At 40.9% G+C, this 18478-nt stretch overlaps 1 protein-coding gene across 2 annotated transcripts in view; it reads left to right on the top strand.

Moving 5' to 3' along the window:
• The window catches only part of opn7d (opsin 7, group member d), a 100100-nt gene extending 84641 nt beyond the window's left edge, over positions 1-15459 (top strand). For both annotated transcript variants that reach the window (XM_056246834.1, XM_056246835.1), the window contains 3 exons: positions 2347-2485; positions 12285-12480; positions 14945-15459. In XM_056246834.1, coding sequence (XP_056102809.1) covers positions 2347-2485; positions 12285-12480; positions 14945-15442 — 833 coding nt within the window. In that variant the 3' untranslated portion in view covers positions 15443-15459. The remainder of the gene's footprint in view (positions 1-2346; positions 2486-12284; positions 12481-14944) is intronic.
• The last annotated feature ends 3019 nt before the right edge of the window (positions 15460-18478 follow it).

The following is an 18478-nucleotide window of genomic DNA, read 5'->3' as shown; positions in this document are numbered from 1 at the left end:
ACAATCGACGTAACAACAACAAGAACTCACAAGGACTGGACTGAAACACAGGGCTTAAATACAAGGACAAACAAGCTAAACAAGATAACAAGGGGGGCGTGGCTAATCAGAAACACATGGGAACAATGATTAGACAATTAACAAGACACATGGCAAACAGGGAATCACATGACAGACAAGAACAAGGAATAAGAAACAAAAACCAACACTGTGACATAGCCCCCCCTCTATGGGCGGCTCCCGACGCCCATCAAAAAAGGCGGTCTTGGGGGAGGGATGGAGGGCCAGGTCCGTGCAGGGGAACGGGACCAGGGCATAGCAATGGCGGACCTGGGTCGTGAAGCGTGGGCGACCAGGGCAGAGCAGGAACTGCAGACGACCAGGGCGGAGCAGGATGAGGCGCAGACCATGGTGGAGCAGGATACGCAGGTGGCCAGGGCGGAGCAGGATCTGCAGGCGACCAGGGCGGTGACGACCCCTTGGGCGGCCACGACGGTGACCTACTTGAAAACCTACCAGAAAAATTTTCTTGGGGGTAGCTACGGGGTCATAGGCTGGAGCAGGCGCCGGCTCGGGAACAGGAACAGACCGTGGCTCGGGAACAGACACCGGCTCAGGAACAGGAACAGACACTGGCTCAGGAACAGGAACAGACACCGGCTCAGGAACAGGAACAGACACCGGCTCAGGAACAGGAACAGACACCGGCTCAGGAACAGACTCAAGGACAGTCTCTGGCTGGGCAGACGGGACGTGAACAGTCTCAGTCTGGGCAGACGGGAGGTGAACAGTCTCTGACTGGGCAGACGTGCCTGTCGCTGGGGTGGCGCCAGCAGGGCGAGCAGCTTGAGCGGGGTCGGCAGTGCAGGGCGCCTGGGCGGCGCGGGCAGAGCAAGGTATGGCAGTCACCTCCGGGATGGTCTCTGGGTTAGGAGCCACCGGACAAGTCGTTGAGGAGGCCTTTCTCCTCCTCCTCCTCCGTTTCAAGACCACCAGACTCAGGACCACGGACTCGGGACCACCGGACTCGGGACCACCGGACTAGGGACCACCGGAACTGGGACCACCGGAACTCTAGGATCTCCTCCCCTACGTCCTCCACGAGTTCCCCTAAACTTGACCAGACGGGTTCCCCTGAAAGGCTTTCTGTCCCAAGTGGTTGAGGAAAACCCGAAAAACTCCATACTGCTGGATTCAGTGATGGTCGGCTGCTGGATCTTGGTGTGGTGAGTTCTTCTGTTATGAAGGTGAGGTTGAAGCAAGGAGGAGGCAGAATCCAAATGCAGCACGTTTATTTAAATACACTTAAACTATACAAAGACTCAGGCAAGGGAACAAGACTCGGGAACAGAATAACCTACAATCGACGTAACAACAACAAGAACTCACAAGGACTGGACTGAAACACAGGGCTTAAATACAAGGACAAACAAGCTAAACAAGATAACAAGGGGGCGTGGCTAATCAGAAACACATGGGGACAATGATCAGACAATTAACAAGACACATGACAAACAGGGAATCACATGACAGACAAGAACAAGGAATAAGAAACAAAACCCACACCGTGACAGACAGTGATAAAGTCGGCTTGAAACAGAAGTTGCCATACTCGTTTATTCCTTATTATGATATACATCCGAGTGAAACGGCTTCTCAAACAATAAAAACTAAGGGTGGGACTTGATTTTGTCTATCGGAATTGATTGGATCGTTGGTTAGCTGTCATTTGCTATTGGCTGATCTCATGTGAGTGACAGCTTGTCCCGCCCTTGCATCAGTAAACACGTCATCAGAAAAGAGAAGAGATGTCGCTGCAAGAACGAGGGGAAGTTATTTTGAATTAAAAAATATGACGAAACATGAATGAAAACATTTTTTTTTTTTTTACATTGAATTCAGGACAATGCAACCAGATGTGCTAAAATGCTAACTTGTTTCTGGGGTTTGGCCTACAAAAAATACATCATCCCTGCAACACTATTGTTTATGACTTTGATGTTAAATGGTGTCCTTTCCAAAAGGTAAGCATTTAAATAAAAAATAAAAACTTTTATTCAAAGAATTTATTTGTGTACTTTTGACAACATTGCAAGAATAAGGGTCTTACCATAAGACCATGTGGGAGAAAAAATGAATTAGAGCAACAGGAAGTGGTGTGATTCTAAAAGTTTACTGTTTTAGGCTTTGGTTTCAAAATGCATTCATTTTCAGTTTTCAATTTCTATTTATAATCTCTAGTTTAAAAGTACTGTAACATTCTGCAACACCGTATTAAAACATTTGAAAGTGATCAATACTTTGTGCTGAATTAATCCTTTTTATGTGTTTGCTTTCCTTTAACAGGAAACAAATTCTCCTACTCTCATGCCTGTCTGATGATTGTGGGGGTGTGGTGCTATGCCATGGTGTTTGCTATGGGTCCCTTGGCAAATTGGGGTCAGTATGGCCCTGAACCCTATGGGACAGCATGCTGCATAGACTGGTGAGTGGCTGGGAGGATGTTAATGGAAAAGGATTTTAGGATTCTCTAAAGGATTCTCAGAAAACCAGCCATAGCAAGCCAGATGTGTGCAATTTATACAACATTAGTGCCACAATGCTAGGGTGTTCAGTGTGATTGCCTGGGCAAAGGGCATTGTTATCGTCTGAGTAGTGTGTGTTCTAGGTGGTTGCTTACTGACCCAAATCAAAAGACCCCTATTCTTATCTAGAGACTGATATTCTGTCTGAAAGGCATATTTATTAAAGTATATTGGATTCTTATTTCTTCTTATTTTTAGATTTTGAATTGGCACAATACCAGAATAGACATGAATATCTATTGGTACAATATGTGTCACATGATTAAACTTACATCATCGTTTTTAAATACCTCCGTTTTGACAGTCCACACTACAACGCGAAAACAGCATTTTCAAATGTATCCACTTGGGAGAGCATTTTCAAAAAGCTTTGTTTTCATTAATAAAAACGCTGTCTCAGTGTGGACGGAAGGTCAAAACGGAGAGAAAAAGATGTGTTCTTAAACAAAAACGTATTAGTGTGGACAAGGCCTAAGATGTTCAGGAACACTTGATAATTACAGACAGGAGTGTTGGAACTGAACTGAACTGAAAGGTAGCTATAGCAGGGGTGTCCAAACCTCCTCCTGGATAACCACTATCCTGCAGAGTTTATTTTGGTTTGGGCACTTTTATAAGATGAGTTGTAGCCGAGGTTGGTTGCAGTCCAGGATCTGGGCATCTACATAAGTATTCTTAGCAGAAGACAGTCCTGCATCAGCCTCTTGGCCCAGCACATTTCCACCCACCCCAAATGGGGCTCAAACCCACAATCCCTGGCTTGGGAGGCCTTATCTGTTTATGCCATAGGGGCTGTTGCTCTCTTGCTCCCAATAATTCCCAGTATCTGTCAGATAGCCCAGTGAAACCAATAAGCTGGACACACTGTATGAACAAGGCCAACAAACACTGTGACATCTAGTTGAATGACTACATTAACAGCTTCTCAGAACATTCACTCCATATTGCTATAGTTTCAGGACTAAGAGTCTTTGGCCTGGTTTCACAAACAGTGCTTAGATTAAGCCCGGATGAGGCCTCAGTTCAATTAGGGCCTTTAAATGGCTTTTATAAACATGCCTTAGAATAAAACATTACTGGTGTGCATCTTGAGACAAAACAGTGGAACTGACATATATTAAGATATGTCAGTGGAGGTTCCTTTAAGTTCAAACAGTTCAAACATGCATTTTAGTCTGGGACTAGGCTTAAGCCTTGTCTTTGAAACCGGGGTTTGTGGGGTTTACATCAAAACATTTGAATGGAGTGCTACAGAAATGAATCCTAAATCCTGGAGTGTGAAAGCATTTTTGCACTTCTGGTTCCATCATCCCAATGCCAATGGGTTTGTATTAGGGATGCACGATGATATCGGGACAACATCGGTATCGGCCGATAAAAGCTTAAAATGACCATCATCGGCATCGGCCGATATGTATATTTCTGCCGATGAGTCTTGCCGATAGGGTGGCGTGTTTCCTATGCGCACGTGACGACCGTGAACGAAGCATGAGCGCCAGCAACTTAAACTTCCAACTAGGGGTGCGCGTCTCACGGTTTTTGATCGTGGACGATTAAAATGTCTCCACGATCTGCTTTTGAAGAAAAATCATAGTATTGTGCATTCTATCAGTTCAATTCTGGCGCCTTCATCTCAACATACTGTACAACGCGACGTACATTCACATCACATGTAAACGCAGAGGTAGAGTTACACTCACGGGACACTGCAATTCACAAAAGTTCATTGTTTGCATGTGCGTCAAAGTCTTGCTAGGTAAACATGTCATTCACGTGCTGATGCGCTGTTCTAACATCCGCTTTTCTGAGCGCGTACACCCGACGCTCACAGGAACTAAAAGCCTGTCACAGCGCCTGCATACTGGACTAATCTTTCGAGTCTTATTGCGCTGATACTGTCAAATACACACAAGGTTTACATAAACAAAGTTGGTTATGTCTAAAGTGAAAGCAAACAGAGAAAATCTGCTTGTCAAATGCGTGTATATTAGACGCGTCGCGTTACTCGCGTGCAGTTCTTAAAGAGACAGTAATAATATTCTGCCGCTTGTCTTTAAAGAGATACTGCACCCAGAAATAAAAATTCTGTATATCTAATGTTGTTTCAAACCTGGATTCAATTCTTTCCTGTGCTTTAATATACTATGGAAGTCACTGGAGTACAGCAACTGTTTGGTTAGCCACATTCTTCCAAATAACTTTTATAATTTCAACAGAAGAAAGAAACTTGAGAGAGTAAATGATGACAATTTAAATTTTTGGGAGAACTATCCCGTTAATGTTAATAAAACAACAAAACACAGAGGAAATCACTCACTGCTCTTGACTGAGAACATTAATAGAAGCTTTAATAAGCTTTTTTTGCACTTAAAAAAAAAAAAAAAAATATATCGATATCGGTATCGGCATCGGGCAAAATTAGTTTGAAAATATCGGCATATCGAATATCGGCCAAAATCCTATATCGTGCATCCCTAGTTTGTATTCATGGGTTTTGGTTAAATGCCTGAAATAAGGTGTGTGGTTAACACAAGCTAAAGATATTAAGTTTTATTCTACAACAAAATATCAGTAATACCCCATGCAGTCATGATTTTTTTTTTTTTTTTTTTTTTTTTTCACACAGTAGAAAATTTACATTTACAGCCACAGATAAACAAGGTCACATTGACTTAGAGCATCCTTTAGATAGCAAGTCAAAGAAAATTTGCAGAAATTAGAAGCGGTTTGGTATGCCTGTTAAGGGAGTTCCTTTATATATTCCAAAAGGGGAGACCATATGAGCCAGAATCTGTCAGATTTTGTATGTTTATCGTAGGTGAGCTTTTCAAGTGCTAACCATGTAGCGATTTGTGATGTCCACATTTTTAAGGATGGAGCCTGTGATGCAGACCAAAGTAACAAAATGCATTTTTTAGCTAAGTATACCAAGACAACAAATAGTTGTGTTGCATCTTTTTTAAACAGAGTATTCAGATTAAGATTCAATAAATAGAAAGCTGGGGTCATATCGAAGTGTAGTCCAAGAAGGTCTTCCATTACACTATGTACTTTCTTCCAGTATGACAAAATTTTGTCACAGTACCAAAAGCAATGCATGAATGTGCCTTTATCTTTATTGCACTTGAAGCACAGGCCTGTAGCGTTGGTAAACATCTTAAATACGCATCGGCGTAAGGTATATTCTATTGAAGAATTTGAAATTGAGCTCATGGATCCCAAGGGAGGTACATTTAGGCTACACGTTATCACATACAACAGTCCAGTCATTCTCTTCAATGGTTTGACCAATGTCCTTCTCCCAGACTTCCTTCAGTCCCAACAAGGCAGAGGTGCAATTGCTAGACAAGATATCATATGTCCTTGATATAGATCCCTTTAGACAGATTGGATTTAATAAAATGTCTTCAATCTCTGTTATGTCCATTCTTAACTCTCCTTTGTCTATCTTTAGTGTAAAAAAAATGTTGCAACTGAAGATATTTGTAAAGATTTGACTTTGATAGTTTATACGTGCTCCACAATCTGTTGGAAAGAGTTCCCTCTGAATATAGACAAGAAATTTGAGAGATTCCCAGTTTCAGCCATGTCGAAAGCCCAATATTAATGTTAAGGGGAAATCAGGGTTGAAAGATAGTGGAGAAGACAAGGAAAGAGAGGCGGGTATTTTAAAATATGATTTAATATCAGTCCAGGCTCGAAGAGTGTTTGATATGGTATAATGTTCCGAAATATTTTTTAGCTTTGTATAATTCTTAACAAATGGTAGAAATCTAATTGGTTGTGGAGAGCAAGTTGCTGCTTCCATATTATACCAGATAGAATTGGTCCTCTCATTACACCAACTAATCATATTTTTAATCTGGGCTGCCCAATAATATAACTGAAGATTTGGCAAGGCGATTCCACCTTTGTCCTTTGGCTTCATTAGTTTGGAAATTTTGATCCGAGGCATTTTATTATTCCAAATAAACTTTGAAAGGTGTTTATTGAAGTCTTTGAAAAAATGAACTTTTTAAATAACTAGGAAAAGATTGAAATAAATATAAAAGCTTGGGAAGGATATTCATTTTAATTACATTTATTCTCCCTAGAAATGAAATCGGAAGTAAACACCACGTTTTCAAATTGACCTTGATTTTTTTCTATAAGAGGGGTATAATTATTGTTTATAAGATCATTAAGTGAAGCTGTGATAAAAATACCAAGATATCTAAAGCCGTCAGTCATGATTTTTTTAAGCTTTTACGTGTTTTGAAAAAGGTGGTTGTTTACAAGTGGCTAAATGGTACTAAAAATGGTGTATGGGACGTTAAATGTTATTATACTAAAATAGTTCCATAAAAGATATGTCTCAGTTAGTGGTGGTGACGCTTAAGTTGTGCAAAAGTGGTGTAGCCCGTTTATAGCCTTCTTGTGATTGTAATTAGGCTTCAAAATTAAAAAAAATTGTGTAAAAATTTGTGAAGAATAATCTAATGAAATTTATAAGGATCTTAAACTTTTGTTGGGTCACAGAGCTTATTTTTTGCAATAATCCAAAAGCCAACTGAAAAATCCCATTAGTTTTTTGTCAAGGGAACCAGGGTAATGCTAACTTAAGGGTTGGCCTACAAATGTATGTAATCCCTGCAGCGGTCTATAGTTACAGTATGCTCTCGCTGCACCACTCTGCTTGCCGTAGAAGAAGAAGTTGTTTTATTTATATAGCGCCTTTCCAGAAGCTCAAGGTCGCTTTACATTGTACATACAATACATTTAGAAACCCATATATTACAGTCACATATGATACATATAATCACATTATCCAAAATGCATGTTAAAAAGATATGTTTTTAACTGGGTCTTGAAAGTAGCCACAGAAGAGGTATTGCGTAGTGTAAGAGGTAGCGAATTCCATAATTGAGGAGCATTAGTACTGAAAGACCTTCCTCCTACAGTAGACAACCGGAAATGAGGGACGGACAGTAAACCAAGTTCAGCTGATCTGAGAGACCGTGTAGGACGGTAAGGGTGGAGTAGGTCAGACAAACATTGTGGAGCAAGACCATTTAATGCTCTGAACGTTAGAAGCAGTACCTTAAAGTGGATACGTGATGCCACAGGTAGCCAGTGAAGTTCATAAAGCAGAGGAGTAATGTGCGCAGAACGCCTAGTAGAGGTGAGGACTCTCGCTGCAGAGTTTTGAACGTACTGTAATCTTGCAATACGTTTTTTAGGAAGACCAAGAAATAAGACATTGCAATAGTCGAGGCGTGATGTGATTAATGCATGAATTAAGGTTTCAGCATCAGCTAAGGTGAGAGAAGATCGTAAGCAATGCAATACTGCGAAGATGGAAAAAAGAGTTTTTCACAAGAGAAGAAATATGAGAGCCAAAGGATAGAGTTTGATCAAATAAGACACCAAGGTTACGAATCGATGACGAGGGCTTAATGTGAGTTCCATCAATATCAAAGGACTGGTCCATCCTTTTGACTGAGGCAACAGAGCCAATCACTAATATCTCGGTTTTCTTATCATTTAGTTTGAGGAAATTCAAACTAAATGATAGTTTATTAATGCGTAGAACAGCTCCCATTCCCATGTGTCTTGAAAACAACTTCAGAGCCCACATTCACTTCATAGATTAGGCCACAACACTGCTTAAACTTATCCCAGATGAGAATTGAACCCACAAACCCTGGTTTAGGAGGCAAGTGCCTTATCCATTAGGCCACTGAGACTAATGCTTATTTCCTACCAACATCCTAGGCATCTGAACAAATTCAACAAATATAGACTGCGTCCGAAAGCTTATAAATGCTGCCTTCGGAGGACGCATTCCATGGTAGAAGGTAACAAGGCACGTCCGAATCCAATGCTAGCTTCACTTCCTGTCTCCTGAGATACCTTCATCTGATCGATTTTTGAAGGCAGCATAGATGTTTACTTCGTTGCCTTTGATATCCCACAATCCTGTGCTTTCCATTCTGTGACAGTTGAGCTAAATAAAAATAAAAATGCCATCTGAAAGTTGCTGTTGGTGGTCAGTTTGTGTGTAAATGTAAGTTTTTTACCAATGTTTTCCATTTTGATGTCATTTCTTGCGATAAAATACTGTTGTAGTAGTTAAATTTTGCTTAGTTATCATCAAAGCTCGCTCTATTTTGCTGTAGATCATTAAATCATTACGCTACCTCAGAAGTCTTTCCGAAATTAGTTTCGTGAGGTACCTTCATGCGTAAACGCTGCCTTCAAAGTCATTGCCTGATAAGGCAACGAGGCAGCAAGTTTTTGGATGCAGACAGTGTCATCCATATGAATATATACTTCAACAACTTCTCACAACATTCATGCAGTATTGCATAAGTTCCAGCACTAAGAGGTTTTGGAGCCTGGATGGAATTCACTCCATATTTAGGGTTTGGGCCTTTTTTTTAATAAGAAAAAGGATCCAAAGCAGATGATGCATTCGACCCATCAGCCTCTGGGCTATGGGCCTAGCACACTTTTTCTGTGCCTCTCTGCTCACCTTACACCTGGGGCCGTATTCACAAAGAATTTTATCTTACCACTAGGAGTACTCCTAAATCGCACTAAAATATTTTAGCTTGGAGTTTTCTCTTAAAAGTTATTCACAACGCCTTTAAGACCTACTCTTAATAAGGAAAAATGACAACTCCTAAACTAAGAGTGAGTCTTCGTTGCTATGGATGACGTCAATTCTCATGCACGAGCTTCCTCGCAATGATCACGGTGATTGGTTGTTAGATGACAGGGCCATCATGCGGAACATAACACAGACGCAACAAATCATGGAATTACGACATCTAAATATGTCTGTGTCCTACACAAAATAATAATAGTGATGTCATCGAAATGCATATCATGTTTATGCATGCCCCAGTGAAGTGTAATTCTAAAAAGGCAGAGAGAGAGAAAAAAAGTCGTGAATTAAATTAAATCAAATCAAGGTAGCCTAATACCCTAATGAAAACAGCCACTTTCCTAATAATGAAAAACGACACTTGCATTAACACTTTGCATTAACACATTAATCCTATTAGCCTAAATAGACTACTTAAAGCAAGGAAATGTTGCTCCTATTGAAGTAATGTAACGTTGAATGACGGTGGATTATGAACTCGCCAAAACGGAAAAGAAAGCCCAACTGGACGCAGGATCAGTTATGGTGTGTTCACACCGAACGCGAATAGAGCGTCAAATACGCATCTATCGCGTCTAGTTAGACGCTTGAACATTCGCTCGAGTTCAAATTTTTTAACTTGCGCGGAAGACATTCGCGGCAAACGCGTCGCCCAATTCGTGTCATTCGCAATGCCCGGCGCGAATGATGCGTCCATTCGTGTCTTTGCATTGACTTTGTATGTAATCTACTCGCGCAAATAATTAAATTTGCGTTCGGTGTGAACACACCATTACTGCTGCTGGCTCAGTTGGTGCTGAAAAAAAAAAAGATAAATGGGAAATTCGGCACTGGGATATCAAGCAAAACACATGGGAGAGGATTTGTTTGCAGATCAATGCAGCATTCCCGCTTGTGTCGCGGACCCGAGACGACTGCGAGAGGCGGTGGTATGCGCTACAATCCTTTGTGAATAGGTCTTAGTGAGTTAAGCCTAGTTCACACTACAGGATTATAAGCCCGATTTAAGCCCGATTTGCAAATCGTTGAGCTCGCCGACAGGTCAGGGTGTTATCGCGTGCAAATCGCGGGGGATTAGCGGACGATGAACGCTCGACAATCTGTTAGTATGAAAGAGCCAACAACGCATCAAAGACGCTCGCTGACGCCTCGCAGACGCGTCGCCGAGCCCAGAAAAATATCTAGCATGCTAGATATCCAGAGCTGTCGCCCGACTCAACCTCAGTGATGTCATGAGCTACAGCCAATCAGAGCAAGGCATGGGTTGCTTCAATCAGAGCAAGGCATGGGTCTTCGTCTTCTTTGCCGGGTATTGGCGCGCGTGCTGTTTCGCGTCATTTCCGGTTTTATCGCGTGATTTTTTGTGACAAAACGTGGTTTGTAGACAAGATAGAATGGTTGGGTGACAGAGTTGTTGTCAACTCGTGTAGTGCGTTACCTCCTGTTGCGGATCAATCACGTTGTGTCGTGTGGTGTGAACAGCTCAACAACTTGAACACTCCTGATTTCACAGAGAGCAAGTCATGTAGTGTGAACCGGACAGTTCAGCCCGACGTTTTAAAATCATGTAGTGTGAACTAGGCTTTAGGAGTCCTCTCGACTTCTTTTAAGCTGTCCCAGACTTAGGTGCTACTTTTAGGGCTAAAATGCTTCACTCTTAGTGAAAAAAATTAGGAGTCCTAAAGTTAGGAGTGACACGCCCATTATTTTTAGGAGTTGCTCCTAAATTCGCCAGTTAGGAGCTACTTTTAGCCTTAAAATTCTTTGTGAATATGGCCCCAGATCTCATACCCAGCGATCTTCAAAACAGTTTGTGTTTAGCCCCACATTAACTTTTGTTTTTCATAGATAAGGTTTGGCAAAAACAATGACCAATTTAGCATAGCTCTGTGGTAGCTTTGTCTTTGAGTAAGAACTGGGTATCTATGTAAGTAAAGAAGGCTTAGTAGAGAATGGTTTTGATTAAGCAACCTCATTATGGGCCTGGCATGCTGATGCACAAGTCTACTTAAACTCACCACAGATGGGACTCAAACTCAAGTTCCTTATCCATTAAGCTGCTGGGCCTATGGCTCATTTTGTCTCCAATAATTATCAGTCTTAGTCAGGTGGCCCAGTGGCACCAATTAACTGGGCATTTGAATAAGGCCAACAAACATAGTCATTTAGATCAGTGTTTCTTCACTCCAGTCCTCAGGTTCTTCCCCAGAATGGTTTAGATGACTCAATAATTGAAACGCCTAATTCAACTCATCAACTTGTTAAATAGGAAAACATCTCAAACATTCTGTAAGGTGGGTCCCGACGACTGGAGTTGATCTAGATAAATGGCTACTTCAACAGCTTCTCAGAACATTAATGCAGTATTGCATCAGTTCCAGGACTGAGAGGTTTTGTGTTTTACACCTGTACAGTGGAATTCAATCCTTATTTAGGGTCTGGGCATCTTTATAAGTTAACAATGCCATACAAGCCCATAGCAGATTTTGGTGTTGATCCATGGACCTCTGGGTTATTGGCCTAGCACATTCCCAGTGTACCATTCTGCTTGCCTAAGAAGAGAACCCATACAGACTTAAGGCCCGCATTAACTGCTCCTTTTTTATATATAATGTTTGGTTAAACAATTTAGCATAGCGCTGTGGAAGCTTTGCTTCAAGTATAAGACCTTAGTATCTAAGTAAAAAAATCTTAACAGAGGTCAACCTTTCTGCTTTAACCCACCCCAGATTGGACTCAAACCCACAATCTCTGGTTTAGGAGGCAAGTGCCTTATTCGTTAAGCTACTGGGCCAGTAATTCATTTGCCTCAAATAAATTTCAGTCTCAGTCAAGTGGCCCAGTGACACTAACAAACTGGGCATGTGAACAAGGGCAGGGGCACTGTAATGGAGAGAAATGTTGGGATGATTCTAAGGGCCCTGGTCAGACGATCAGCATTCAGTGATCAGTGATTACAGCCAGAGGCAATAAACTGTACAGGGAGGTCAGAATATCTAGCAGTGTACCTAATTACCATCACTATGTCCTGTTCTCTATTCAACTTTCAGGTATGCACCAAGCCAGGACGCTCTGTCCATGTCCTATATTATCTGCCTCTTCCTCTTCTGCTATGCGCTGCCTCTTACCATCATCCTAATCTCCTACATCCTGATCCTCATCACCGTACAAGGGTCACGGCAGGCAGTACAGCAACACGTGTCGCCACAGACCAAGACAACAAATGCACACATCCTCATTGTGAAGGTGAGAGGATAAAACATCAGAGTCAGTGCTAAAAGCCCAAGACACACCTAGCCGATGGTCGGCCGTCAGGTGTTTGAGCGTCAGTCGGCTTAGTTAACAGCGGATTCCAGTGACATTAGAGCTGATCTGTGCATCTCTAATCCACAGATCTGGCTCTTCTAGTTTCCCTTTTTGAATGCCGAATACAGACTGCTGCCACCTGCTGGTATGGGAGAGGCATGTCCTCTCACGCAGCCGCAGAATGTATGTGCTAGCTGGCCGTCGGCTGTACTCTGTGCAGTGTGTTCAAGCGCAACGTTTTCTGCCCCCTACACAGGCGAGGTGGGATGCCACAGTCGCTTTCATCAGTGCTAGGTTTTTGGCGTTGTTCCCTACCTTAAGGGACTTGGTGTAATGACATGCAGAGTCAGTGAAAATCTTTAATCTGTGTGTATATTCAGTCATTCTCTATTTGGATTGACAAATGAGAGATAGAAATTAGTCAAAAATGTTTATCATTCTTTATAATAATATACTATATTTATATGCTTTTTAAAATAGTTTTCATATGCTAGATCTAAAACGAAAGCTTAGTGACAATTCAAGATCCAAGTAATTTTAATGAAATCCTCTTGACAAATCATGTTTTTATCTGTGGTGTTAGTCTTTCGAGGTAAATAAAATGGAGGCTACCATTGTGCTAGTTTCAAGGTCAGTGGGTATTTTGCAAGAATTAGTAACATTATTTACTATATCATTAGTAATGATAACCATTAGGCAGTCGTGGCCTAATGGCTAGAGAGTGAGACTGGTATCCTGAAGGTTGCGGGTTCGATCCTCAATATCTGCAGGAAATGACTGAGATGCCCTTGAGCAAAGCACTTCCCTGGCGCCGCAGCAAAAATGGCTGCCCACTGCTCTGGGTGTGTGTTTGCAGTGTGTGTGCTCACTTCTTACTACTCCTAATGTGTGTGCACTAACTTGGATGGGTTAAATGCAGAGGACAAATTCGTAGTATGGGTTACCATACTTGGCCTTCACGTGTCACTACAGAATTTTTTTTTATCTAAATATTTCAAATATGCAAGCACCACAGACAAATAAAGAGTGACATTGTCAAAAAACAAGCACCACATATGGAAATCAAATAGTTATAAACAATAAGTACTTCAAATAAATTTCCCTGTTTAGTTAAAGTATCAATTTTCATTACACTACACTACATGTTAAAAATATACATTTTCATGTTTTATTGACAATTATAGTTTATTTTTAGTGTGGCAAAGATAAGGGACACCATCTGTCACCAAAAATGAAGAATGTATGGTGGCCGAGAGATCTCAACGCGCTGCAACATGAAGAAAACACATGCAAATAAAAAAACAACCGCAAATTAAGAAAACATCTTCATCAGTTTCACAACACACGTGAGCTCCAAATACTCACAACACCACCAAATACAGAAACGCGCTGCAAAAGCTCACAACACAAATACAGAAACGCACTGCAAATAACACAGACCACAAAGGAAATGTTTCCAGGGGAACCAAATAAGTGACGAACCCGGCTGGGACGTGCTGGTGCTTACACTCATAGACTTACACTACAGCTTAAAATTCTACTTTATTTATTTATTTATTTTTGCAAAACATACAGAGATTACATTTTTATGACATACAACTTGTATACAATATACAAAATGTATTAGCAATATGTTCAATGTCATCAGAATACAAATGAGAAAAGAACAATGAGCTGAAAACTGAAATAAATAAATAAAAAAGATAGAGAAGAAGAACATGAGGGAAAGAAATGTATCTATACATCAGTTACACAGTACAAATTGTTTCATGTTATGTTTAAATTTTCATAAAGAAAAGTTTCATAAGAAATGTTAGGTAATGTAGGGTCCTATATAACGCATATTTTAAAAGCTTTTTGTAAAGTAAAAATAAATATTTATTTGCAACCGTTATGTTAACAGCATTATATTTCTGTCGTAACTTAGAAGAGCTCTTCAGCTGATGGACACCGTGCTGCGTTGTCATGGGAACATCCCAGGTTATAATAATGAGGAAATGACGTTGTCTCCCTTCATCAAGTGCGTTCCACACGGCTGCATAACAGCACACTAGTGCCCTGCTCACTCCAAAGGCCCACTTCAAGGGCTCTGCCGTCTGCCCTTCGAAGGGAGTAGGGCATAGGGAAGCTCACGAGCAATAAGCACGTCCCAGCCGGGTTCGTCACTTGTTTGGTTCCCCTGGAAAAATTTCCGTTGTGGTCTGTGTTATTTGCAGCGCGTTTCTGTATTTGGTTGTGTTGTGAACTTTTTTTTTCTATTTGCACACGTTTTTTTCTATTTGCATGTGTTTGCTTCAGTTGCAGCGCGTTGAGCTCTCTCGGCCACCGTAAGAATGACCCATTTAGACGTTTTCTCCAGAACATGTGGAAATGTTCTCATGAGTTATTTCTGTTTCTCTTCTAGCTCTCTGTGGCGGTATGCATTGGTTTTCTGATCGCCTGGAGCCCCTATGCTGTTGTGGCAATGTGGGCTGCATTTGGAGAACCAAATAACGTCCCACCTTTAGCCTTTGCTTTGGCAGCTATCTTTGCCAAATCCTCCACAATCTACAACCCCGTGGTGTACCTGGTATTTAAGCCCAACTTTCGTAAATCTCTGAGCAGGGACACAGCTCAGATTCGCAGACGAATATGTTCCAGCCCATGTAAGGGAAGCCCTGTGCCTGGACAAAAGGATCTTCAACAGCAAACATCTCTACGCTGCAACAAGGATGCTAGCAACTCCACTCGCCTCTCCAATGGCCTGGCAGACAGCCATGGGGCTTGTCTTCATTGCACCGAGGCGGACCCTCGATGTCAACAGACCACGCCTCAAAGGACTGCCTGTGTGCTGATTGGTACATCCTACAGCGAGGTGACTGTGAGTCAGATGCCGGAGAAGATGCAAGCTGACCTTCTGTGAAGGCCCTGCAGGCTCTCCTCATGCCAGCATGAGGACGAATGTGAGGAAAAGATGGATGGGTAGCCTCAAAATGAAACTTCTGGCCACTAGAGATAAGTTTGTCAGACAATCTGTGGTCAAGAAACACTTCAGATACTGATGTCATGTATAAGAACAGCAAAACAATTGACCCTACACGAAGTCCCGCCTTGAAAAGGTTACTGACCAATCCTAGCGTAGCAGCTGTTGCCGTCTGCCATTTTGTCAGGCTAGCTTGTGCTCTTTCACTGAATATCTGTTCACAGAAATCTGCAATTCATTCACTGTAAAAAATAAATAAATAAATAAATAAAAGATAAGTTAAAAAAGGTAACCAGCTGCAAAGCATTTTTTAGTTTTCTCAACTTCTGAAGTTAGTTGAGCCAACAAATTTTTGAAAGATAGACTCAAAATTATATTTTAAGTTAAATCAACTGTACTGAATAGCAATTACTAGTAATTAATAAGAATATGTTTAAAAGTTAAGTATGGGGTTGAATAAACTATTAGTCTAACTTTAAAGTTGATATGAAATAAAAATACATTTATTTATTTTATATATTCTAAATGCATGTTATTGTGAATAATTCATACGTTTCACTTTTTTAAACGTTTTTTTTTTTTTACCTTTAATTTTTATTTAAAATATCCTAACTTGATCTTCCAGTAAAACAACAGACTATGCCGGACAAGTGATTTCGAAACACTGCTTCGTGAAACCTCATACCTTTGTGAATCATTTGTTTAGAATGGGGATTTTGAGCTGTAATCAAACTGCCAGAGTCACATGATTTCAGTAAACGTTTAGAAATTTCAATGGTCTGTCACTAGGGAGCAATCTCTGGAACACATGAATTTTTCTATATGATTTTTTTATCTGATCTCGGATTAGTTGTATAAATTTACAAATTTGTATAATAAAAAGGAAGAGTTATACAGGTCCTTCTAAAAAAATTTGCATATTGTGATAAAGTTCATTATTTTCCATAATGTAATGATAAAAATTGCCAAATGATAAAAATTAAACTTTCATATATTTTAGATTCATTGCTGGTGTTGGTGCACTGTGTTTTATCAAGGGCAGGGGCAATGCAGCTATCTATCAGGAGATTTTGGAGCACTTCATGCTTCCATCTGCTGAAAAGCTTTATGGAGATGAAGATTTCATTTTTCAGCACGACCTGGCACCTGCTCACAGTGCCAAAACCACTGGTAAATGGTTTACTGACCATGGTATTACTGTGCTCAATTGGCCTGCCAGCTCTCCTGACCTGAACCCTATAGAGAATCTGTGGGATATTGTGAAGAGAAAGTTGAGAGACGCAAGACCCAACACTCTGGATGAGCTTAAGGCCGCAATCGAAGCATCCTGGGCCTCCATAACACCTCAGCAGTGCCACAGGCTGATTGCCTCCATGCCACGCCGCATTGAAGCAGTCATTTCTGCAAAAGGATTCCCGACCAAGTATTGACTATTGAGTGCATAACTGAACATAATTATTTGAAGGTTGACTTTTTTTTTTGTATTAAAAACACTTCTTTTATTGGTCGGATGAAATATGCTAATTTTTTGAGACAGGAATTTTGGGTTTTCATGAGCTGTATGCCAAAATCATCAGTATTAAAACAATAAAAGACCTGAAATATTTCAGTTGGTGTGCAATGAATCTAAAATATATGAAATTTTAATTTGTATCATTACATTTTGGAAAATAATGAACTTTATCACAATATGCTAATTTTTTGAGAAGGACCTGTATAGTCTATTATTGGACAGATTAGCCTTCTATAGACAAGCCTTCCATAAAACAAACAGCATAAAAAATCAATAAATACATTAAATATGATATATAAAAATATTCCCCGATTTCACAGACAATGCTTAAGCCAAGTCCCTGACTAAAATGCTTGTTTGAGCTGTTTTTGACATGACGTGACATTTGACTTTCTGAACAGGTGCATGATGATGCTGTATGGTATTGAAGCGTTCTTTGTAGCACGTAGTATTACAATGCCCCGTTAGCTTTGACATGTTCATAACCTGTTTCGTTTTTTTTAAATGGGTGGTTGATTATGATTTCACTTTTCTAACTTTAGTTAGTGTGTAATGTTGCTGTTTGAGCATAAACAACATCTGCAAAGTTACAACGCTCAAAGTTCAAAGCAAAGGGAGATATTTGCTTTTAAAGAAATCATTTTTAAGGACTACAACAAACGGCTGGTAGGAACTACACGAGCTTCCTCCCGAGTTAGTGACATCACTAACCCTAAAATTTACATAAACCCCGGGGAACACCCTTTTTTACAGTCTATGGGGAACACACAGTCCATGTTGAGAAGAGGAAGAGCTGTTGTAGTCAAGCACATTTGTGAGTCAGCTCAAACTGTAGCATCGGTCTTTTCACATGCAATAGAAAGTCACTCTGTGTGCATCTCACAACAGTGACTGAAACCCATGAATACAAGCGATTTATAGATTATCCTGACAGAATTTGCTAATTGAAGATAGTTAACTCCACATCAGCAACATAAATTCATCAACTAACCATTCAGAGATGTCCTGTTGCATTCTACATGTTGTCACTTCTTCTTAGTCTCTCCATCTTTGTCTGACTCTGGTTTAAACATAAAAGGCAGAACAGTTTCTGACATTTTAGCGTGTGCGTGAGGTAATCGGAGCTGCTAACACACACACACTCTTGAAGCTCCGCCCACTGTGTCGGGAGCTGCAGCTCATTTGCATTTAAAGGGCCAGACAAAACGTCTCAGGTTACGTATGTAACCCTGGTTCCCTGAGAGGGAACGAGACGCTGCGTTTGAGACGCGGTGGGAACGCTCTGCGTGATTGCGTCATGAAGCACGTGTAAAATCAGTCCAATGGAAGCCCGATACGTCATGGGTGACGTCATAGACCAGGAAACTATAAAGCACCCTTGAAAACAGACCGCGAAAGCTTCTGAAAAAGTCTGAAGCAAGTCGATCAGGGCATGCAGGAAGTATGGCAGGCAAACGCAGCGT

The sequence above is a fragment of the Rhinichthys klamathensis genome, unplaced genomic scaffold (assembly GCF_029890125.1).
Source record: "Rhinichthys klamathensis goyatoka isolate OS25496 unplaced genomic scaffold, OSU_Roscu_1.1 h1tg000040l_1, whole genome shotgun sequence".
NCBI lineage: Eukaryota > Metazoa > Chordata > Actinopteri > Cypriniformes > Leuciscidae > Rhinichthys > Rhinichthys klamathensis.
The sequence above is the reverse complement of the archived record's forward strand: the minus strand, read 5'-3'. Positions and strand labels throughout refer to the sequence as shown.